Source organism: Schistocerca cancellata, chromosome 11 (assembly GCF_023864275.1).
Source record: "Schistocerca cancellata isolate TAMUIC-IGC-003103 chromosome 11, iqSchCanc2.1, whole genome shotgun sequence".
Taxonomy (NCBI): domain Eukaryota; kingdom Metazoa; phylum Arthropoda; class Insecta; order Orthoptera; family Acrididae; genus Schistocerca; species Schistocerca cancellata.
Window position 1 is genome coordinate 21,716,715 of NC_064636.1, and position 26,424 is coordinate 21,743,138.

The following is a 26,424-nucleotide window of genomic DNA, read 5'->3' on the forward strand; positions in this document are numbered from 1 at the left end:
TGACTGAGAAGGAGGAAAATGGGAAAGTGGGGGAGGACAGGACAAGGGGAAGCGGAGTGCTGTGGTTCCCAACCATTCGGACATCTACAGTGTGGAACATTCAAGTTGTAACATCGTGTAGGATAGATATAATGAAAATTTTATTTGTTGTACATCTACAGCACAGTAGGAAGAATACATGATCAGAAATGTATGTGTTTGGGGGTACACATTGTGTGAAATTTAGTACAAAAACTTGCCACAGCTCTAACCCGGCTGGCCTCCAGTAGAACTCAACTCAGATGACAGACGTGGGTGTGTTAGCTCGTGATTCTTCAACTCTGTGCTAGAGTCCATCTGGTAGTGCTGGGTTCCAATCTCTAGGCAAGCTGTGTCCAGCTGTTTCCAGTGCTGAGAGACTGGGAACCAGCTGGCAGGGCAACAGTCCCACACCCTCTGTATCCAGGGAAACCACGATGGCACGGTCTCGTGTTATGTTGTCGAAAGATAACAACAGAGAGATCTCGAAGAAAGGAGACAACTATTGGCTTTAAAATGTCAGAAACATAAAAGTTACTGTCTACATTATTGGCTATGCTAACCAGAGGTGCCTGTGGCCTGTACCCAATGCCACCCCATACCACCACAACAAGTGGTGAACCAGATTGACGGTGACAAATGGAACCCGGTAACATTCGTTCTCCTCAGTACCTCTCCGGTATCCCAGCCCGGCACGTCCGAAGACATGCCGGACAGTACAGATATTAATAATGGCTGCTAGGTGGCACTGCTGCAGTTGCGAGTGCTGTAGCTGCCGATGTAAGCACCGCTGTAAGCCACGTCTGTACGGCCAGCCTATCAGGGCCGATGGACGCCATTTAAAGTCGGCAGCAGAGCCACTCTATCAGTTGTGATTTCTCTTTGTTACGGTATACATCTCATTACACATCACGGTATTGGTCCTGAATTTGCTACTTCTCAGTATTCGACCACGCTCTGCCCTCTGGACTTAGTATTCTGCCATGCCATCTCCACTGTCTGCTATTCTCTCGTGTTGTCCCCTGTCGTTCTCTGGCAACTCGCTGTCCATGCTCTCATCCAGTCGGCCGGCCACTGCTGGTTCTGAAGTCATTCCTGGACTTGTACGATTCCAGTCACTACACTTGAGTACACCCGCTACACCTGCATCTATTCTCTGCAGATCACTGCTAGGTGTACGGGTGAGCATCTGTCCCATTGTACCAATTATTAGGGCTTCTTTCCACTCCATTCATGTATGGAGGACAGGAAGAATGATTGTTTATGTGCCTCTGTGCGTGCAGTAACTATTCTAATCTGTCCTCATAATACCTACGTGAAGAACACGTAAGGGATTGTAGTACATCCCTAGAGTCACCATTTAAAGCTTGTTCCTTAAATTTTGTTGACTGACTAGCTCATGATAGTTTATGTCTATCTTCAAGAGCCTTCCAGTTCAGTCCCTTCAGCACCTTTATGACTCTCTCCAACAGATTAAACAATCCTGTGACCATTCGTGCTGTGCTTCTCTGTATATATTCAATATCACCCGTTAATCCTATGTTTCCATTTCATATCCCTACAAAGCGTTACACCCAAGTATTTGTACAAGTTGGCTAAATCCAAAAGTGACTCATCAAATACTATTGTCATAGGCTACTACACTTTTACATTTTGTGAAGTGCACAATTTTACATTTCAGAACATTTAGAGCAAGTTGCCAATCTTCACACCATTTTGAACTCTTGTCTGACTGAATATTTATTTAATGAGAAAGTGCTGGTAGATAGACACAATAAAAAAACATGCAAACACACACACAAATTTCAGAACCCAAGGTTGCTTCATCAGGAAAGAGGGAGTAACTGTGAAATTTGTGTGTGTGTTTGTGTGTTTTTTATTGCGTCTATCTACCAGTGCTTTCTCGTTTGGTAAGTCACAGCATCTTTGTTTTTTAATATATTTTTCCCATGTGGAATGTTTCTTTCTATTATATGAATATTTATTTAGATTCTTCCAGGTAGTATTTGCATCATCTGCCAATACCCCAATACTACCATTAATATCATCTGTAAGTCATTAATATACAACATCAACAGCAGGGGTCCTAACACTTTCCTGAGTTAAATGAAGTTACTTCTACATCTGATGATGGCTCTCCATACGAGATAACGTGCTGTGTCCTCCCGACAAAAAAGTAATTTATCCAGTCACAAATTTCACTTGATATCCAATACAATCATACTTTTGAAAGTGTAGGTGTGGTACTGAACCAGTCACAGTTGGTGTATCTCTCTCTCTGCTGGCACATCAAAATAGGCTGCAGCAATGGTCACCATGCTGCCAGTCTGTGGAGCTCCAGACGTAACACTGTCTACGAGGCTACTTATCTTGCTGAGAACAGGTCCATTTCCCGACTCAATCTACACGACACGGCTGTACGATCCCGCACAGCTAAGCACACAATATGTCTGCTCTCTCAGGCACTAATTGCACGGGGGCTGTTAAGATCCCGCATGGCGCCGAGTACGAGCCTTCTGCTACACACCGATTGCATATTCGCGTCACACTCACGTGATCCCTATAAACTAAAGCAGCAACATAGTGGAACGACAAACTGGAGTCATGTAGGCCACGCTCCTGCCACTTTCAAATTCTTACACATGCTGGCTGACGTTTCTCCTTCTCATACGAGGCTAAAACAGTCATTGCACAAACAAAAAAACATTCAAATGCAGCTTCTGAATGAGAAACCCACTGCGTAATTTTTCGTTGTATACAGAATGTAGACAGTGTCATTTCTAAACACTTTACACGGCAGTGCTGAAATATTAATCATTTGCATATCCAAGCATGTATCACACTTCCTCCCAATCTGAGGTCGTTTGCAAGTTGTTTTCAAGGTGTTGCCATTTTAACAGCTAGCTGTGTAATCTGCAGTCATCTAATTTCATCCGAGATCGTATCCTAAACATTATTAGATATCAGGCAATACCCATAACATACTTTGGGACCTTGTAGAACTTCAAAACAAACTTTATTTCCGATCGCCCCTCTCATTTTTAAAGTAACGAAATATAGTAGTTCGTGTTCAAAGAAATAAAAGTCACATGTTCTTACAAGCGTTTTACTAAACCAAGAAGAAATGAGATCCTTTCCATTGCTTAGTTTTAATCCACTATTTTTGTACTCGGTTTTGTTACAATCACCGCACTTTTCTCATGTGGTGCTTCAAATTTTCTTCTTGCATTCAGAGCTATCATAGTGGAAAGTAAGCTTTCCCATATAAGCACACTGAATGCCACCTTTGTTCTTCCTAACAGAAGAAAAAGACCTCAAGCAAACTATTGGCAATGTACATAACAAAATCTAGAATCTAGCAAAACAGTAATAACAGAAATGAACTTTTTAAAAAAATTTAGTTTTATGACTGAAAGAAAATCAAACACTTTTACACAGAGGTTGGGAACCACAGGGATATCAGAAACCATCACCACAGACAGGAAGTGCCTGAAGGAAACTCTGACACTGGAATAAAGTAATAGTACTGCTGATACTTGCACGTTTGCTTCAACCTCGACAGACAAGGAGCCCAACACTTAACGACTATAACACAGCAGCCAAAATACCAATGAGAAGCAAAACTGCCCTTCACTGACATCACTTGTTATTTTAGATTGTGCAACATAGTAATGAAAAAAAAATATGTTGTAAAAAGGAGTGCATCTAATACTGCTGAAAAATTTTCAATTACACTGTTCTCACTTTCATTCTTATTCCTCTATCTATCTGCTGCCTACACAACACACACACACACACATACACACACACACACACACAAATGCAAAAAATGCAGTAAGAAACATAAAGCAAACATAAATAAATGTCTGTGTATGTTCATCAGACTTAAGGAAGACTAGCAGCTCATAAAAATTGGACAATTCATCCAATCATATGTAACACAGCCTATCTTTTCCCTCTTTTATGGAGAGGAGTCTTGAACACAGTTAGAATATTAACAAAATTATGACATCTATTTCGTAGAAAGGTGAGTTAAGGAAAAGAACCAAATCTGGGATTGGCAGCTATGATACTTCCCCAAGTAACATCCAACCACAAAAAAATACGCTATAGAAAATGTGTGAGAGTGCACAAATGAACTACCACACGGGAATGGAACAAGATAAATCAACTTAACATGCATAGGGTAGTGAAATACTTAATTACCACCTCTAAAAATAACATTACATAATTAAACTTTTGTCTGTCTGTGGGCGAATAGCTGCAATCCCAGAAAAAATTGAAATCTCTGCCCCACTGAACCGTAACACACCAGCAGAGGAGTGAAAAACAGAATGTCACAGCCCACTGATGATCTCTAGAGAGCAAGATAAGGACACTATACTAAAAGATTTGAAAGTACGGTGGAGAGATAACGAACAAGTAATGGTATCCTAATAAAATTGCTTAATAATGGCAAAGTGATTTTCAAGGTGGAAAGATTCTTCAACACCCACAATGCAGATTTCTACAACCGAGGTCTCCATCACTGGAGAAAAATGTGTCGCCCCAGAAGGCAAATATGTACAGACGGACCAACATCTTCAACTCTATGACCACCCCCATTGTACTTAAATACAAGAGTACTAATTATATACAATCAACTCCTCTTCAAAATGTACTTATTTATTATGCTACTCAGGGGGAATCACAATGGTAATCTCCGTCTAGTCATGACATGCACTAGCCTCTGCATAACCTCTTATCTGAATAAATATACAACCACAAACAACTTGAAGGTTTTTACATTGCGAGCCAACATACAACCAAACACAGCAGGACTGAAACCAATTTTTAAAAAATGAAAAAGAAAAGAGTAGCAACAGCTAAAGTCAGGAAATTACAACACAATGCACTGACTGCTAGCTTGACAGTTATCAGTCGGATAAGCCTCGCGCTGAAAGCTCAACCACTATCATCATCAGTGGAAGTTGTACACAATCTGTCACACAGCAATTGTAAAAGCTAGGCGGCGCCAATGTAGCACATGCAAACATAATGCGACAAACCAAAGAAAATGGCAATGAATACAGATAAAATTGGCTGTAGTTTGCTTTCCATTTTTCTTCACATTTTGCTACAAGATAAACATTTGTAAGGACAACAAAAAATATTTACTTCATTAATATTTCAGCCACTGGTAGATGCAAATTCAAATGAACCCTTCTTAATATTCTTCTTCTCCATCTTTTGACTAATGTAAACAAATATAGAACTTGAAAGAATTAACTGAAACTCGGAAAACAAGCCAGAATGGTTTGTTCACTGATCACTTTGTCTGAACATTAAACACTTATTTGCCCTTTCTTTGTTTCTTCCTGATGACTTTGTGCTCTATCTCCATTTACATACGGGGCAATACATGTGAATATAGTGATTACAAATGGCTATAGCTATTTACCTGCTAAGAATTACTGAGAATTTAAAAGAAAGTTCAAAATTTCAATTGTTAAACAGGCACTGTCAACTGGAAGCCGACACACGTGCAGTGATCCATAAGTGAAAACTTCTGCGTTGTAGCGAAAATGACGCAACCGGTACAGAAGGCATTTTGCCCGATGTAATTCGACATCTATCACTCTGTCTCCATAGAGGAGTGTCAGTGATACAATCAAGCTCTTCTGAATGTGAACAGCATTTCCAGACAGCACTGGGAGTTTCAAGAAGCATTATGTTCGTGCAAATCAGAAAGTATTGGCCAGCCACATGTATCAGCACGAATATTGGAAGAATTCGCTTTTCATTTGAACACAGTCCACAGAAATCGACTTATAAACCCAGCAGGGTGGCTACAAATGCCACAGACAACAATTTTACACGTTTTGATTGGGATCTGACAGGAACTGAAACAGTAAAAGTGTGTAAAATGTACAAATTATGTTAGGGGCAACACTGGGCCTCACATCCATAGACTTTTTATGGGGTTATATGAAAAGCCTTGTCTATGTCTCATCTTTGCTCAAACCAGTTCCAGAAATCAAAATACATATTTCTAATGTGATCATGTTGGTGACCACACATATTTTTCAGAGTGTATTATCTGAAATGGGTTACCACTCTGACGTTGTCTGTGTGATGAAGGTGGTTCGTTACAACACTTACAAATTATGTAAAAAATAAAAAATAAACTATTTGAACTTTCTTTTATATTTTCTGTAATTCAAATCGATGTATTGCTATGCACTAAACAGTTACAGCCATTTGCAATCACTGTAATCAGGAATTTTTAATTACTGATTCTCATGTTTCACATGGGATATTGCATCAATATGCATTAACTGAAACTTAATAACAGAGAAAAAAATTAACTGGAAAGTGGTACACATCATCATAATGCAACAGATTTAGAAAATAATTATCAAAACTAAACATACAGAAAAGTTATATTGTATATGCTAACTTAAATGTTTATACACTAAGCCATTACAACAAAAGACACCACACATAAAAAAAAAAAAAAAGATATTTAAAAAATCTTCAAAACCCACCTCCACCACCATACTACGAAACAAATACTGCACACAACACGTGAAACATTCTACATTACACCAACACTCATTACGGCAGTAAATGTGTTAGGAGTTTAACAGTCATTTTTAATGTTTCACTAAGAGTAATTCTATATTTTTTTAATGTGCAACAGCATATGCTGGCACATACTTTAATTTGGTTACGAATATTTCCAGAAGAAAAGCCTGAAATACAAATGCGAATAAGCAGCCAGATACAGAAGCAAACTGCAGTGGATTTGGCTCAGACACAGACACACTCCACAATGCTGACAACTCTCCCAAAAACATTGAGGTCCCACAAAATTTTAACATGGAGCAGAAAATGACTTATCTCTTACTAACCTGGTAACACAATGAGAATAAGCCAGTTTTTATTTTAAGATGTATTTTTACACTGTTTTTGGTGGGACTGTGCTTTGTAAATCTGCCAGCAATATACTCTAATATCAACACAAGATTGTGCCCCTGTATGATATGAACTTGCAGCCTCTATTTTTTCTCCTATAAATACTGAATAAACACATCAACTTCCATAGTCATTTTAATTCTGGGCTTTCACCATACAGGCTACATAAAAAAGACTGTGTGTATTGGATAATTTGTTATTAATTTGTGCTTCACTCATACCAGTCTCATATACAGGCAAGATTACCCTATGTAATATTTTACTACATTAAAATGCATATGGAGCTTGCTTAGATTATCTTGTGAATTAAAGAAATTGGTTATGAGTAATGGGGGCAGCAGTAAGAAGTTGCAATGAAAAATTAAGATAGCTGGTATCAGCAACAAAAGTGGGTAGAATGAAACAGCAAACAGGGGTACACTGACTTGCATTTGGAGTAGATTTTGCTGCACTATCTGAAAATCTAGCAGATGCAGTTAGCCGGTAGAGACAGTTTGAGAATCTCAGGATATAAAATCAAATTTACCACCAAAATAAAAATTCCAACAAAACGTTTTTGGACAGACATTGGTCAAATAGAAGAGCTCAAAAAAGTTCAAGTACCAAGAAAAAATAATTCAATAAATGAGTTACAAATATCTGTTGCTAATGGAAGGATAAACAAAATGAAAAATGCATATCAAACAACAAAAAATATTTACAATGGAAGTGCATATCAAGGTATTCAAAAAGAAGACACCGTTTGAGGAGTTGGGGGTGAGGGGGAGGAGTAAAACTGAAGAGGATGATGGAGGCACGAATACAGTAAGCAGACCCAAGTGGGTGTAGGCTGCAGTAGTTATGCGATGATGGAGAGGTTTGCACAGGATAGACTAGTGTAGAGAGCTACAGGAAACTGAAGACCGCAACATCATCATCATCATCATCATCATCATCATCATCATCAACAACAGGACCTACTTGTATTCTTTATTCACATAATGCCTGAAGGTGAATGGAACAAGCTCAAAATGCTTTTCGATGTCATAAAATAAAACATAAAACCAACAGTAGGGAAAAATGAGGAAAACCAGCCACCAGCTTGTACCAAGCTAACTTAGGGTGGCATGTAGTAACACTGAACACCATGTAAACATTATTGGCCTTCCAATGTAAGCACACCCCCCCCCCCCCCCCCCCACACACACAGTATACAACCACACCAACATCCAGTACTACCCAGCTGTGACTGGTGCTCTCACGAGGTCTATGCATCATATCAGCTACAGGTCAGAACTTGTCTTGCCTCCCTTTTGTACATTACTTCCATCCTATAATTTATGCTGCAGCAGTATAATCAATTGGCATATATGTAGAGCTGGTAGTAGCGAAGCACAAACAAATAACATAAGTTTTCTTCTAAAATGATGTGCCATAACAGTGGATGTTTCCTGAATTACTAAACTAATACATCTTAGGTATTTCTCCTGCACAAAAATTTGGCATCACGTCCAGAATGAAGTACAAACAGGAGGGGCAACACTGTTCTGAAAACTGACAATACAACACTGGGGCAGGAAATGGAATAACTAGCTAACTATGTTAAAAATACGGAAAACAATAGTTTCATTACTAGAGTAACACTATATATGAAAAAGCTGAGACAACAATTTATTTACAGTCACATCAAAGCCAAAAATTACTTACGGGAGGTACCAAACCCGATTAGTATACTACTGAGCAATCGATACGTCTACGACAACCACAAATTTTACAAAAACTCACACACCAGGAGTGCAATGTAATGTAGACTACACAACAACACAACTCCATCGGGATCACACAAGCTGCCACAGAAACACATCAGCCAGTTGGTCTGCAAACCAGGATGCAAAACCAGTCGGTTAACCAAACACCGTATCACAGATGCAGGGCGCACTCGTGTGTAACGTGACCAAACTATGTGGAAGTATTGTTTACAGTGACCAAAAAATGTATTCTGTGTGGATTGCCACTTGGCTATTGTCAGGAAGCTGTTCCTAATCATTACTTATGGCAATTACTAATTGATTACACAATTGTAATCATGCAGTTTCCATTTTCCAGCAGGTAAAATTTAAAATTCCACTACATCCGGTCTAACAGAATTTTAATATATATAATTTTTAAATAAAAATAGAATATTTCCTGTTGGTGACTGAGGAAACCATACTGAACAACATTAAACCAGCATTTACATCATTTACAGACTGATAATTATAGCTATTACAAGCAGTATGTTTCTGGATTGGTTAGTAGCTCCAAGTATGTGTGGCAAGAGCAAGTGCTTAATGGTTTTTTTTCACCTGGGCAGCAGGTCAGGGGTTGATGTATGGATTCATGGACACAAAACAGTTAGTCTATTCAGGCAGGCGTAGTCCGCTTGTTGGTGCAGTTATGTCAGTGCAGAAAAAATCAGGTTGTAAAATTTGTGACATGTTTGTGAGAAAACTGTTTGACACAGAGAAAAAACAACCAGCAAACTGTTGTGTACACATTAAGATACCACATAAAAATATCTGAACTCACACACTTTATACACACATCAAAAAAGTTTTGCATCACCCCAGTTCCCAGAATTTCTGAAGGTAGATGTTGACTGTGGATATTGTATTACAGACACAGTCCCTCTGACTGTTCAGAGATGTCACTCAACCCGCCCAAAGATGTAAACAACCACGCATGAGCAATGCCTATTAGACAAAGGGGATCCGACAGCTGATCAGTTCCAGTCATTCCACCAGGAAGGAGGTACACGGCTCGTGTTGTCTGTAGTTCAACCGCACCTAGACCGCAGTTCGATCGTGTCCGAATTGTTACTTTGTGCCAGGAAGGGCTCTCAACAAGGGAAGTGTCCAGGCATCTCGGCGTGAACCAAAGAGATGTTGTTCACACATGGAGGAGATACAGAGAGATGGGAACCGTCGATGACATGCCTCGCTCAGGCCACCCGAGGGCTACTACAGCAGTGGATGACCACTACCTACGGATTATGGCTCGGAGGAACCCTGACAGCAACGCCACTGTGTTGAATAATGCTTTTTGTGCAGCCACAGGACATAGTGTGATGACTCAGATTGCGCCCAATAGGCTGCACTATGTGCAACTTCACTCCCGACGTCCACGGCGAGGTCAATCTTTGCAACCACGACACCATGCAGCACGGTACAGGTGGGCCCAACAACATGCCAAATGGACCACTCAGGACTGGCATCACATTCTCTTCACCGACAAGTGTCACATATCCCTTCAACCAGACAATCGTTGTAGACACGTTTGGAGGCAACCTGGTCAGGCTGAATGCCTTAGACACACTGTCCAGCGAGTGCAGCAAGGTGGAGGTTCCGTGCTGTTTCGCGGTGGCATTATTTGGGCTGTTGGTCACGGAAGGTGCCATAATAGCTGTACGATACGTGAATGCCATCTTCGGATTGACAGTGCAGCTGTATCGGCAGCATATTCATGAGGCACTCATCTACGTGGACGACAATTTGCACCTCCATCGTGCACATCTTGTGAATTACTTCCTTCAAGATAACGCCATCCCTCGACTAGAGTGGCCAGCATGTTCTCCAGACATTACATGTATCGAACATGCCTGGGATAGATTGACAAGGGCTGTTTATGGACGACGTGACCCACTAACCACTCCGAGGGATCTACGCCGAATCGCCGTTGAGGAGTGGGACAATCTGGATCGACAGTGCCTCGATGAACTTGTGAATGGCATGTCACAATGCATACAGGCATGAATCAATGCAAGAGAACGTGCTATTGGGTATTAGAGGTACCGGTGTGTACTGCAATCTGGACCACCACCTCTGAAGGTCTGACTGTATGGTTGTACAACACGCAATGTGTGGTTTTCATGAGCAATAAAAAGGATGGAAATGATGTTTATGTTGATCTCTATTTCAACTTTCTGTACAGGTTCTGGAACTCTCAGAAAAGAGGTGATGCAAACCTTTTTTTTTATGTGTGTATATATGGTTGTAATAGCACCATTAAGTGGACTATGCCTGTCAGTGTAGGCTAACCGTTTTGCGTCCACACTTCAACACAATAACCCTCATGAGTCATACAGCCAAGATTTTTGAAAGAATTTTACTAAATCGAATAAGTGAAAAGATTGAAAAGGAGCTGAGTGAAGAACAGCATGGGTTTAGGAAAGGAAGGAGCACAATCGACCTGATATTTTCTATCCGTCAACTGATGGAAAAAAGTTGGGAGTATAACAAAAGGGTGATAATGGTTTTTATAGACATAGAAAAGGCATATGACTCAGTTGACAGGGAAAGACTCTGGGAAGAACTGAAGAAGATAGATATAGAAGATGGATACATTAATGTTACAAAGACAATGTACAGAGGCCACAATTGTAGAATTAGAACACCATTGGGGAATTCTGAATACTTCGAAATAAGACAAGGACTTAAGCAAGGAAGTATTCTATCTCCTGTGCTTTTTAATGTTGTGATGGAGGGAATGAATAGGGCAGTTAAAGATATAGTAAAAGAAAAAGACAAAAAGATGATTTTTGCGGATGATATGGTAATATAGGGTGATAAAGAGGTAGATGTACAGTTACAGCTTGATGCGTGGAAGGAAATAATGAAAAGGTATGGATTAAGAATAAATAAAGATAAGAGTGAAGTAATGGTATTTGGAAGAGAGAAAGGAATCAATGGAAATATTACCTTGAATGGAGAACCCCTCAAAGTGGTAGAAAGTTTCACTTATTTAGGGAGTGAAATATCTAGGGATGGAAGAATAACTAACGAAATTAATAGGAGGTTACAGAAGGGAGGCAATTTCTACCAAACAATAAAACATCTGATTTGGAATAATGAAGTTTCAGAAAGAGCAAAACTCCTGATGTATAAGAATTATTACTTGCCTATTGTCACCTATGGTGGAGAAACATGGACAATGAAAGAAAGGGACTGGAGCAGACTGCAAGCAGGGGAAATGAAATTTCTCAGAGCAGTTAAGGGAAAAACAAGAATGGACAGAGTAAGGAATGTACAGATTAGAAAGGACCTCAAACAAGAAAGTATGAGAGAAGAAATTGAAAGAAAGAGATTAAGATGGTATGGGCATGTTAAGAGGATGCATGGGCAGAGACTCCCCAAAATTATGGAAGAACTAAAGATGGATGGGAAACGACCTAGAGGGCGCCCAAGAACACGATGGAAAATGGGAGTGAGAATATCTGTTGAAAGGAGAGGTGTGACCTGGCAGCAAGTGGAGGAAGAAAAGTGGTGGGAGGACCGAGCCAAATGGAGAGGACTCGTCAGCACCCAGACCAGGCAGTAGCTGGAGCGGGATTCGGATATAGATAGATAGATAGACTTCAACACTAACTACTACCAACCAAACTAAAAACATACTACTCCTAATAGCCACTCTGTGAATGGAGTAAATACTGATGTAATGTTGTTCAGTACATTGTTCTCCATCACCAGTACAAATGTCTGCACTTATAACCATTACATCCAATGTGTCCACGTGTATGTGTGTGTGTGTGTGTGTGTGTGTGTGTGTATGTCCAAGTCACTGTTCGGTACAGCATGTGAAACATAGCAGTCAACATCTCCGCAATTTGGAAGCTCTATGTGATCTGATCACGAGTGGCTTCTATTTGATATGGCACACTTGGAAAAAAACTTGTGGACTCTTTTTTTCTTGCTGAATTAAAGTCATTATTGAGGCAGTGTTACACGGTATTACGAGATGTCTCCTGGTGGCAATCAACTTTTTTGGCCAGTATGCTTAGATCTTCTGTGTAGTCCCTACCTATTGGAGTTGTACTACATATAAATCTGCACATTTAAATCAGAACACCTCCCCTGGTCAGCAGTTACACACGAGTCACGCCCGACAGTCGACATGCACGGGGGCGAGGGCACAGCACCAGAGAGGAGAAGCGACAAAAGACAGAGTAGGCGAGATTAGTGGAGAGTTGGTAATGCATACGGCATCGCGCCTCGTCGCTGCCGTCCTGGCACTGCCTCACGCCGTCGCAGCGCTGGCTGCCGTCGATGCAGAAGCCGTTGTCGCACCTGAAATCGCCCTCGCGGCATGCTGCGAGGGGGCACACACACGTACATACATACATACATGTACTGAGGTTCTCGTCACTCGTTCCCCGGTACCGGGCACACCCACATGCGCACAAACGCATTCGGTCGGACTTGCAAAGTTACACGTGCTCTGTATGTCCCGAAGTCAGTGGTTGTGAGTCAGTGGGTAGGTGTCAATTGTTCTGACAATTCTGACACAAAGTTTTGCTGATGAGATTGCAATTCCGTTGGAGACTTGGAGCTTCATTTGAACCTCTTCAAAACGGGTTCTAAAATAAGTATGAACAGAAGTAAAACAATGGTTGCACAGAAAAATTAAGGTCTGGAGGATGAAACACAGGAAGTAGAAGATGAATTCTACTATTAACAGGTGAAAATGATTCACAACAAGAGAAGCAGAGAGAATACAAAATGCAAGGTGGTAACAGCAGGAAACGCATTTATGAAAATGATAAACTTACCAACTGCGGATTCAAATATACACAGCGAACTGATGTGACTTACACTGAGGTGGCAAAAGTCACGAGATAGCAATATGCTAATATAAAGGTTGTGGTAGTATTGCATATGCAAGTTGCTTTAGTGTAGATGTCATTTGTACTCAGGTGATAAATGTGGAAAGGTTTCAGACACGATTACAGCCACACGACAGGTAGTCGGACCTAGATGCATGGGACATTCCATTTCATATAGGCTATCATTAGGGAATTCGGTATTCTGACAGCCACAGTGTGCCAGGCATACCTAATTATAGGCGTTACTTCCCACAACAGAAAATGCAGTGGCCAACAGCCTTCACTTAACGACCGAGAGCAGCTGTGTTTGTGTAGTTGACGGTGCTTCCGTAAATAACCGCCGAAATCAATGTGGGACTTAACGATGAAAATATTCATCAGGACAGTGCAGCAAATTTTGACATTTAATTGCCTATGGCAGCAGATGACCGACCCGAGTGCCTTTGCTAACAGCACAACATAGCCTGCAGTGGCTCTACTGGGCTCGTGGCCATATCAGTTGGACTCCAGATGACTGGAAAACTGTGGCCTGGTCAGATGAATACCATTTTCAGTTGGTAAGAGCTGATGGTAGGGTTTTATATGTAGCACAGATCCCATGAAACCATGGATCCAGGTTGTCAACAAGATACTGTGCAAGATGGTGGTAGGTCCATAATGGTGTGGGCTGTGTTTACATGGAACTAAACTGACCATTTCATTCTTTTTTTAAACAAATTATAAAAAAAGTTGATTTGTCACATATGTGTTCCAGAGACTGGCATGGAGCGCTCATTGAGGATCCAGATTTTTCTAGCCACACATTATGAAAAATTTTCTCTAACACAGAACTTTGAATTCTGACAGAAGCAGTGTTCAAAATGAAACGTTTTTCACTGACAGTTGGTGGCTTGTCAGACTCTTCTTCATAATGCACATTCTGATGCCTTTCATTATTAAACACTACACACTACTTTCTAACAGTGGTACATCACCGACACAGACTTTTATCTGGTACCTTGATGTCAGGAAGCTTTTTTCTTACTAGGCAAGTATGTTACACTTACTACTTTCAGCAGCTCTTTTCACACACAGAACTTTTCACTCATTTACGTAGCAAGTATTACATATCTGACTATGAACTAATGGCAACAGTCTGAGGTGTGTATGCAATGGATTACTGGAAGTGGTTACATCCAGCTACCTGGAGACCATTTTGAGCCATTTGTGGACTTCATATTCCCACACAACAACGGAATTTTCATGGACGACACTGCACCATTTCACTGGGCCACGACTGTTTGAACAACGTTCTGGACAGTTCGAGCAATTGCTCTGGCCCACAGATCTATTTACGCGAATCTGTTTGCACATTTATGGGACAATTGACAGGTCAATGCTTGCACAAAACTCTGCACTGACAACACTTCTGCAACTACGGACAGCTATAGAGGCAGCGTGGCTCCTTATTTCCGCAGGGGACTTCCGAAGGCTTACTGAGTCAACGCAACATCATGCTGCTGCACTACGCCAGACAAAAGGTGATCCATCATGATATTAGGAGGTATCCTATGATTTTTGTCACTTCAGTGTATTTTGAAAATTCTGACACAGTCGTTTGATGATAACACGGTAATTTTGCCGATGGTGCCAATGCACTTTTAAGACTAATTGCGGAAATATCTGTCATTGTGAAAAAAGCTTTTATAATGAACATAAACAAAATTTAAATAAAGCTAGTAGAGTGCAGTCAACTTGAATTAGGTGGTGCTGAGGGGGAAATTACATTAGCAAATGAGATGCTGAAAGTAGTCAATGAGTTTTGCTTTTTGGGCAGCAAAGTGTCGACAGCAGAAGTAGGAACGATACAAACTGCACACAGGCAAATCAAAAACAGAATTTCTGAAAAACAGAGAAATCTGCTAACACTGGGTTTAAATGTCACATGGTCTTTTCTTAATGTATTTCGAACGCCTTGTGTGGATGTGAAATGCGGATGACATACAAGAGTTCAGTCAAGAAGCAAATAGTAGCTTTTGAAATTTGGTGCTACAGAAGATTGCTGTTGATGGGTGGATGGATGGATGTCTTTTGTCTTTGTCACTGATAAACCCATTACCACATGGATCCAATGCAATGTTACTCACATTTTAATCAAGATGCAATATTAACTTAGTACACATGTAACAGTTTCAAAAATAAATACACTTAAATGAATGTACTGTTAATGTTGAAACATATAGCATGCCAGTGTTTGACATGCAACCAAATTAGTTGATTATCTGATTTGTAAATTACATTTTGAAAAACATGAACAGAAAACTGCAATAAAAATTATATGCTGAGTTACTGATCACAAATTATGATTTCTCATAAGGTGCTGAAACTATGCATAATTACTGAGAAAGTAAAACTGCATAAAAATTAATACATAGAGAAATTAAATCAGTATGGAATTAAAAAGAAGAGAAATTGTTAGTAAAATAATAAGACAAGTAGAAGCAGCTGAATTCATTCTGTAGAAACGCTAAAACAAAAGAAGAAAAATATTTTCTATGATCTAGCTGAAAAAAATGAGAGCGAACATCCGGACAGCGTAAAATAGTCTCCAGACTGTCAGATTACTAGCTGAAAATTTGCTAAAAATATGTTAGTACATAGACTGGAAAATTAGTGACTAGTATGAAATGAAGAAAAGACGACCGACGAAAGTACGAATGTTAAGACATACCGTCATTAACAATCAATAAATTCTTCAGTGCCGGCAGTTTCATTTCCATTGTGAATATACAAATACGTCTTTATCGTTTCATCTGCTTCTCTCCCGCCTCGACTGCATTCGGATTAACGCATGCGGTACATTTTTGTACTGTCGGTCAGCGGGTACTTGATGCAGAACACTACTAAGAAATTTTAAATTCTGAAGTAATTTTATTTATGAATTTACTTGTCAATAAAAGTAAACGACAATGGTTTAGTTACCAATTCATTTCCCTATGCAAGGTAAAGTTGCTTCGATCGATAATACGAAATATGCAGATTGAGTGTAACGAAATCACCTCCATCACAGTGACAACATATTATTTATTGCTAAATTCGCAACTCCGACTTAGAATTTTGAACAAAGGCGGCGTTCCACAACACAAGAAAAAAATCGGGATTTTTAGATGTCGAAATGCTATGTCTAAAATCGATACCTCTACGTGAAAACTCTATGTGAAAATTACGAACAATTGCTGATCAAAGATGTCTTCCGCAATTTAACATACTGTGCAACAATAATCAGCGAAACAATAACTATGACTAATGATTAAGGTCATGAGCCTGATTCTCCGATATTGGAAGTAAACTTGGCTTTTCTCACAAATTCATAATCGCTGACGAGCGAATACGGCGTTTCTGCTTCGCTTTTTACAGTCCTGGAATTGCCAAAAAATGGTCAAGTGGATATATGGTACCAATCACACCGATAAGAATAATACTGCATAATAACCGTAATTTGTAATTAATTACATTTTTTACACAGGCAAACTTGTCTACAGTTAAACATTAATCGGGGTGTAAGAAAATTTGGCAACGATTAACAATTGCTTTGCCGGAGCCTCTTACAGATAATCTACGAACTAGTCGTATATGTGGCGCCTCTTGCGGAAAATCTATTAACTAAAAGAGATTTGTTCGAAATTTCGGATAATACTTCGTAAGGAAATTCACTTTCTTCGACTTAGTCAGGTATGAAGTGTATCGTATATGGTTTTTTCCTAGAATTTCTGTTTTCAAGCTGTTGGTTAGATTGAGGCCTGATGGCATAGCTTATATATTTATTTGTACATTCCACTCTGTATTAAGTCATACGTATTTATTTCGTTGTTCTTACAGCTGACTTCACAATGACACTTAATCGAAACACAGATTTCGTCATTGGTTCCGCCATCTTATGTCATTAACATCCCTCGTTGCCAATCATCACGCATTTTGTCCATTTTACACAAAATGTAATTTTCGGCGTTCGATAAGGTAAGGTAGTACATGCATTTATTGTCTACGTTTTAGTACCATATACGTGTACTTATAGTACAAATTTCAAAGTCTGCTTATCGGTTTCGAACGTCTGCTAAAATTTTACCAGAAGACTCTTTTAGTTAATTGATTAAAAGTTTATTCTAAATTAAATCAAACGAACGCACATAAAAAGTCTTGAACGAATTTTGAAAATGCAGTTGATGAATAAGCACACAGACAAACCCTGACGTTTGTCATTTTTATGTTATCCGTAGTTCCTTAGTTGCTTCTGTGTAACTGTTATTATTATCTTCTTGGAGATGTTGTCCGTCTACGCAGCTAAAAATAATGCCGTTTGTTTTTGTTTCATATTCTCTTCCTGTTAGGTACGGCACAACTTTTTGGAGCGCAAGTTTAAATTTATGTTTCGTTCATGTTACGATTGTATAAGATCTCGATGTTACACGTGTCGGCCTAGAATTGTACCTCGTTTTCGTGAGTACACAAGAACGTACGATATTTTTAAGTTTGCTTATACATTTCACCCAAACACTGCACTTTCGCTGTGTGTGTGTTGCGCATATATGCTGTTTACAGTGTTGTCAAATGTTGCTGTGTGTTTTTCGGTCAGCCTGCTGCATGCGTTGTGATGTCGGTATGGAGTTTGATATTCCTTCGGTTTTATGTAGATGCGTATGGTGGGCGATGCTCTGGGAAAAGAGAGAATTTAAGTGATCATGATCGCAACAAAAATAAAAAAAAGGCACGCACAGTGAGACTCCCTCCATTCAAAGAGCATGCCCCACAATACACGCAACTACATAAGAAACGAAACAGAGTGCATACAGATATCACAAGCCATACATAAGGCTGATAGAAAAAAACAGAGCAACATTCACAACACTATGTACAGCACGTTGGAATATCATACACTGAGTGAAGTGCATAAATGAAATGTATTCACAAACAATGGCGTATACAGGACAACAAAGTATAAATCCACAGTGACACATGTAATAATTAGATTTCAAAAAGTCGTTAGCAGAACACAACAGTAATGCAATCTTACAAAACTTGCGTTCCAAAAATAATTTTGTTACGAAAATATAAGGCAATAACAAAGAAAGTGTAATATACGAACGTAATTATATGGACCAGACCAGATGGCCGCGTGTGTCAGCGCGCTGCTTCTGGGCCCTCGGCCAGCCTGTACGTGGTTTTTAGGAGGTTTTCCACATCTCACTAGCAGAATACTAGGCTGGTGCCCAAGTCCCACTTCAGTTACACCCTTTGCAAACATTTAGAAAACTTTCGTACGCTTGAACATGGATTGACACTAGACACAAACAGGTGGAATACGCAATTTCTGTCCCAGGGGGTGCGGTTGGGGAGGGGGTTGTCAGGAAGCGCATCCAGCCACCCTCTACGATTAACATTGCCATATCCACTGACCTCATGAAGATGTGGGATAAAGTCCAGGAAAAAAGGTATATACCTACAACAATTTGCATCTGTATCCATATTCTGCAAACCACCGTGAAATGCACACAGAGGGCAAATCCCATTGTACCTGTTATTAGGTTTTCTTCCTGTTCAATTCACGTATGGGGCATACTAAGAAGATTGTTTGAATGCTTGCCTCTGTGCCTGCTGTAATTATTTGTTCTGTTCAAGACACCTCATTGTGTTTGAACTCAGAATATATTCTACGATTCTACAAAAAATTGATGTCAAGGACATTGAACGGTAGTTTTGCAGATCATTTCTACTACCCTTCTTGTAGACGGGTCTGACCTGTGCCGTTTTCCAAGAACTGGGCACAGTTTTTTGTTCGAAGGACAGATTATAGTTAGAAGAAGGCTAATTCAGTATCGAATTTGGGACAGGGATTCCATTGGGCGCTGGAGCTTTGTTCAGTGTTAACGATTTCAGCTGTTTCTCAACACCATTGACACTAACTCATCAGTGGTACGAGGGATTAAATTGGGGCAATTCTCCTGACTTTTCCTTTGTAAAGGAACATTTGATAACTAAGTTAAGCATTTCAGCTTTCTTTTGCTACCTTTAGTTTCAGTTCCTGTCTCATTCGCTAGGGACTGGACACTAAGTTAGGTGCTACTAGTAGCCTTTACATATGATCTGAATTTCTCTGGTTTTGTGAAAGGTCGTTTGACAGTATTCTGCTGCAGTAGTCATTGAAAGCTTCATGCATTGCCCTCTTGACAGCCAAAAGCGTTGCATTCAGCACTCCTCTATCTACAGCACTATGATTTGTTTTACATCTATAATACAGTAATCTCTGTTTCTTTATAAGTTGGTTTACAGTGACTGTATACCATGGAGGGTCTGTCCCATCATGATCTGTTCTACTTGATGAATATATATCCAATGCATGGTCAATTATTCTTTTAAACTTGAGCCAAGGTTCCTCTACATGCTCCTTCCCTCTACTAAAGGTTTTAAGTTCCTCATTGAGATGTGGCACTGCTAATTTTGTACCTAGTTTACTGAACATATATATCTTTGTGCTTGTTTTAGTTGTTCTTTGTGCTTTTGTAATCATTGTTGCCACAACAGCATCATGATCACTGATGCAAGTTTCGATGCGGACATCCTCAGAGACGTCTGGTCTGTTTGTTGCCATTCGATCCAATATACTGGGTGATCAAAAAGTCAGTATAAATTTGAAAACTGAATAAATCACGGAATAATGTAGATAGAGGTACAAATTGACACACATGCTTAGAATGACAGGGGGTTTTATTAGAACCAAAAAATACAAAAGTTCAAAAATGTTCGACAGATGGCGCTTCATCTGATCAGAATAGCAGTAATTAGCATAACAAAGTAAGACAAAGCAAAGGTGATGTTCTTTATAGGTAGTGCTCAATATGTCCACCATCATACCTCAACAATAGCTGTAGTCGAGGAATAATGTTGTGAACAGCACTGTAAAGCATGTCCGGAGTTATGGTGAGGCATTGGCGTCGGATGTTGTCTTTCAGCATCCCAAGAGATGTCGGTCGATCGCGATACACTTGCGACTTCAGGTAACCCCAAAGCCAATAATCGCACGGACTGAGGTCTGGGGACCTGGGAGGCCAAGCATGACGAAAGTGGCGGCTGACCACACGATCATCACCAAATGACGTGCGCAAGAGATCTTTCACGCGTCTAGCAATATAGGGTGGAGTGCCGTCCTGCATAAACATCGTACGTTCCAGCAGGTGTTTATCAGCCAGGCTGGGGATGATGCGATTCTGTAACATACCCCTCTTACCCGTCACTGACATTTTGCTGTCCAGCGGTATCTGTTGGACATTTTGTGAACTTTTTTTGGTTCTAATAAAACCCCATGTCATTCCAGGCATGTGTGTCAATTTTTACCTCTCTATCTACATTATTCCGTGGTGAATTAGGTTTTCAAATTTATACTGATTTTTGATCACCCTGTATTTCCATCACGAGTGGGGTTCTGAACTATCCGATGTAGGTAGTTTTCAGAGAAGGCGTTTAGTAATCTGATATAACAGTGACGATCTAAGAAGGGGTAAATAAGCTGAAGATGTGAATTGAAGTTTGCCATACGGATGGCACTGGACTAGAGTAATCCATGCAGGACTGTTAGCTCTAAGGCCGCGGTGGAGCAATAGCTAGCATACCTGCCTAGGAAGCACGGACACACTGGTTCAAGCCCTAACAGTTTTAATTCATTTCTTCAGCTTCCCTCATTAGCGCATTTAGTAATATTTCACAAGATGTCAATGATGTATTACGAGCCACTGAGGATGCCCTGTAAATAAAAGGAAGTGAAACGCTTATGATATAAGAACAGTCTTTTATTTAGCTCCGCAGGCGGACCACACCTGCAAGAAGATGATAATAACAAAAACACCATACGAGGACTATAGCCTACCTGCTGAAGGCGAATGAGAGATCACTGATGTTAGTAAAGAGAAGATACAGGAAGAGAAGTAGCTTGGCGTTAGTATTTCCAGCGGTGTTAAAGAGAGGCAGCGGACAGAATGAGACATCGACAAGATGTCGACGGCGAGAGCCAGGCTACAGCCGACTTACGGCAGTTCTGTTCGTCCGAGAAATCATCGTCGCCGCAGTCGTACCGCCGGTCGCACCTCTGCGCCTGCGAGATGCAGCGGCCGCTGATCCTGCAGCGGAATTCGCCCTCCGTGCACTGCCTGGGTGCTGTAGGGCCAACACAAACACTCAGCTCACCCCGTCCCTTTCACACGTGCCGCAAACATTTTGGCCACCTGGCGCGGAAAATCACTTCCGAGTTCCATGCTAGGCGGTGCTGGCAAACAGTGTGTGGCGGTAGCGACACCTGACTATGAAGTTCAGTCAATCCACCACTCTACAGGGTGATTCAAAAAGAATACCACAACTTTAAAAATGTGTATTTAATGAAAGAAACATAATATAACCTTCTGTTATACATCATTACAAAGAGTATTTAAAAAGGTTTTTTTCCACTCAAAAACAAGTTCAGAGATGTTCAATATGGCCCCCTCCAGACACTCGAACAATATCAACCCGATACTCCAACTCGTTCCACACTCTCTGTAGCATATCAGGCGTAACAGTTTGGATAGCCTTTTTCGTAGGACTCTCCATACAGTTGATTGTGGAATTTGCAGCTCTCTGCTAGCTCTACGAGTCGATTTTCCTGGGCTGCGAACAAATGCTGGCTGGATGCGTGCTACATTTTCATCACTCGTTCTCGGGCGTCCAGAACTTTTCCCTTTGCACAAACACCCATTCTCTGTAAACTGTTTATACGAACGTTTAATACACCACCTATCAGGAGGTTTAACACCATACTTCGTTCGAAATGCACGCTGAACAACTGTCGTCGATTCACTTCTGCCGTACTCAATAACACAAAAAGCTTTCTGTTGAGCGGTCGCCATCTTAGCATCAACTGACGCTGACGCCTAGTCAACAGCGCCTCAAGCGAACAAATGTACAACTAAATGAAACTTTATAGCTCCCTTAATTCGCCGACAGATAGTGCCTAGCTCTGCCTTTTGTCGTTGCAGAGTTTTAAATTCCTAAAGTTGTGGTATTCTTTTTGAATCACCCTGTATATTAATCTTCCTGGCAGATTAAAACTGTGTGCCGGACCGAGACTCGAACTCGGAACCTTTGCCTTTCGCGGGCAAGTGCTCTACCAACTGAGCTACCCAAGCACGACTCACGCCCCGTCCTCAGAGCTTTAATTCCGCCAGTACCTCGTCTCCTCCCTTCCAAACTTCACAGGAGCTCTCCTGCGAACCCAGGCTGTGGCTAAGCCATGTCTCCGCAATATCCTTTCTCCCAGGAGTGCTAGTTCTGCGAGGTTCGCAGGAGAGCTTCTGTAAAGTTTGGAAGGTAGGAGACGAGGTACTGGCAGAAGTAAAGCTGTGAGGACGGGTCGTGAGTAGTGCTTGGGTAGCTCAGTTGTTAGAGCACTTGCCCGCGAAAGGCAAAGGTCCCGAGTTCGAGTCTCGGTCGGGCACACAGTTTTAATCTGCCAGGAAGTTTCATATCAGCGCACACTCCGCTGCGGAGTGAAAATCTCATTCCCACCACTCTATATTGTTTGCCAGACTCAGTGCCACCACATTACCAGTCTCAAACATTTCCTAAAATTTGCTCCTCCCTGGATGCCACAATTCAGGACGGCCCTAATGTGGCAATCTTAACTTCTACTTCCGTGTTTTTTCTAAAAATTGGATGTTTTATGCTTAACACTTGTGACAAAAAATTTCTTTTAATGTCTTAGTTTTATGTACGAAGTCTGTTCAAAAAATTCCTGAACTTTATCTACAAAATTTTTCAACTCTTACCTTTTACTTATGCGTCGCTTCCTTCGAAATACATCAACATCTACATCTACATGGATACTCTGCAAATCACATTTAAGTGCCTGGCAGAGGGTGCATCGAACCACCTCGTAAGGAGTCCGTAAGCGCTTATTATAACTTTGCACTCGACACATGTCGATAGGGCGAACAATCGATTGTGACGTGTTGCGAGAGCGAGTGTCGAGATGCGCCAGGGTGGTTGGCGGGAATGGTGTGTGTGTGTGTGTGTGTGTGTGTGGAGGCCATTATTGGAATACGGGGTTTTTAACCGAGAAGATTGTCACCATCGCCGTGGTTAGACCCCTAAATAACAAGTAAATACCGGGGAAGTGAAGAAGTATCATTATGAAAGTGATCAGTGACGTTACTAGTGCCGATATTTAGTTTCGCGTCTACCGTGCCGGCCTACCCTTGGATTGCAGTGTTGGATGCAGTGATGGATTAGCGTGTGACGATAATGGCAAATGAAGAAAGCCTGTGCTGAGATTAGCCGTAATTAGATACGTATGACGAAGGCCGTAGCTGTCTCCTTTTTGTGTTTTGAGATGAATATAAGTTCGTAATTAGTAAAACTGTGTTGGTGTTCCTTATTACCATACATTCAATATTATAGTATTGAACAGGACGAACCGGAAAGTAACAACTTCCATAGCAGTCAATTCCGATTACCAGCCCCATTAGCTTCACGGTCATGTTAATAATAAATATTGGGCTCCTATTCGATCAGATCAGGTCGGGATAAAAACGGAGGTGTTACAACCTTCACAATCCTCTATTATTCCAATCTATAGCGCGTGGAAAGAATGAACACGTACGAGCTATGATTTCCCTTATTTTATCTTGGTGATCGTTCCTACCTATGTAGGTCGGTGTCAACAAAATATTTTCGCATTCGGAGGAGAAAGTTGGTGATCGGAATTTCGTGAGTAGATTCCGTCGCAACGAAAAACGCCTTTCTTTTAATTATGCCCATCCCAACTCCTGTATCATTTCTGTGACACTCTCTCCCATATTTCGCGATAATACAAAACGTGCTGCCCTTCTTTGAACTATTTCGATGTACTCCGTGAGTCCTATCTGGTAAGGATCCCACACAGCGCAGCAGTATTCTAAAAGAGGACGGACAAGTGTAGTGTAGGCAGTCTCCTTAGTAGGTCTGTTACATTTTCCAAGTGTTGTGCCAATAAAACGCAGTCTTTGGTTAGCCTTCCTCTACCACAGTTTCTATGTGCTCCTTCCAATTTAAGTTATTCGTAATTGTAACACCTAGGTATTTAGTTGAATTTACGGCTTTTAGGTTAGACTGATTTATCGTGTAACCAAAGATTAACGAGTTCCTTTTAGCACTCATGTGGATGAACACACACTTTTCGTTGTTTAGGGTCAACTGCCACTTGAGCCATTTGAACCATTCTTCCCTCTTCTCCTCTACTTTAGGCTTCTAGCAAGAAAATGGTTCAATAGTTCAAATGGCTCTGAGCACTGTGGGACTTAACTTCTGAGGTCATCAGTCCCCTAGAACTTAGAACTACTTAAACCTAACTAACCTAAGGACATCACACACATCCATGCCCGAGGCAGGATTCGAACTTGCTACCGTTGCGGTCGCGCGGTTCCAGACTGTAGCGCCTAGAACCGCTCGGCCACCCTGGCCGACTTCCCACCAACATTTGGTGTGTCTGTGTAAAGGTTTTCTTGAGTTTGACGCAAAATTTAGTGCAGACGCATTGTTCCTCAAACTCTGCCATCTCGAAATTCACAAACTGTGCGACACAACATTCTACTCAATACAGCACTGAACAGTGACTGACAGACATACAACAATGAAACTTCCACCAGTTACGCATTAAACACAGGCGTGTGCAGGGATGCCAACCGCATATCACTCCAACATTGGAGCGAAATTACGAACGTCCCGGAATTTTTGAACAGACCTCGTAGTTAGTACAGCTTTTCAGTATTATTTGCATGAAACCCGATATTTTTCTCCAATTTTAGAGCAAAATTTCCCACTAAACTATATATTTTGCGAATAAAAACCCGTCGACCATCTGTCTTTCGTTTCCTTAACATAGTGAACAGACTTTTATTCATAAAACATACAGCTTTCACTGTATATGTGTGCCATGTGCTGTGATATGTTCCTTAAAATCTGTCACTGAACGGAATCTCACGCAGTGTGGAGCATCAAGTACTACGTAAACTGCCCTATACAGATTCTACTGCATAACTCCCTAAATCCGTTCATCCTTAGAAGCCACTAAACCATATATTGAATTGCATGGCAGTCGAACTGTATTTCCACTTGCTGCAGTGGACAGTCAATCGGAAAAAAGAAAAAAAAATCCTTCTAGTACTAAACATGACTGTCAGCTGCTTCTCAGTGATGAGTGTAAGCTTCTGGTTTCTTCATTCTTCTTTTAAACAAATTAGAAAAAAAGTTGATTTGTCACACAGGTGTTTCACAGACTGGCATGGAGCGCTCATTGAGGATCCAGATTTTTCTACCCATACATTATGAAAAATTTTCTCTAACACACACTTTCAATTCTTACAGAAGCAGTGTTCAAAATGAAACGTTTTTCAGTGACAGTTGGTGGCTTGTCAGATTCTTCTTCATTATGCACATTGTGATGCCTTCCATTAAACACTACACACTACTTTCTAAGAGTGGTACATCACTGATATCTTGATGTCAGGAAGCTTTTTCCTTACTAGGCAAGTATGTTACACTTATTACTTTCAGCAGCTCTTTTCACACACAGAAGCACTTTTCACACATTTAAACAGACAAGTATCACATATCTGACTATGAACTAATGGCAACAGTCTGAGATATGTATGCAGTGGACTTTTGCAATCTATAGGACTGAACTGAATCTTCATTACAAAATTACCTCAGCAAAACAAAAGATTTCCTTGGTTTTATGTTGGTTTCTATATGAGAATGTTTTTACACCAGTCTTTGACCCATATGACGTGCAAGAT

At 40.6% G+C, this 26,424-nt stretch overlaps 1 protein-coding gene across 1 annotated transcript in view; it reads right to left on the minus strand.

Moving 5' to 3' along the window:
- Positions 1 to 26,424, minus strand: part of LOC126108671 (basement membrane-specific heparan sulfate proteoglycan core protein) — a 761,963-nt gene that overhangs the window by 388,499 nt on the left and 347,040 nt on the right. Inside the window, exons 9-10 of the mRNA XM_049913980.1 lie at positions 21,650 to 21,775; positions 12,970 to 13,077 (exon numbers count right to left, since the gene is read on the minus strand). Coding sequence (XP_049769937.1) covers positions 12,970 to 13,077; positions 21,650 to 21,775 — 234 coding nt within the window. The remainder of the gene's footprint in view (positions 1 to 12,969; positions 13,078 to 21,649; positions 21,776 to 26,424) is intronic.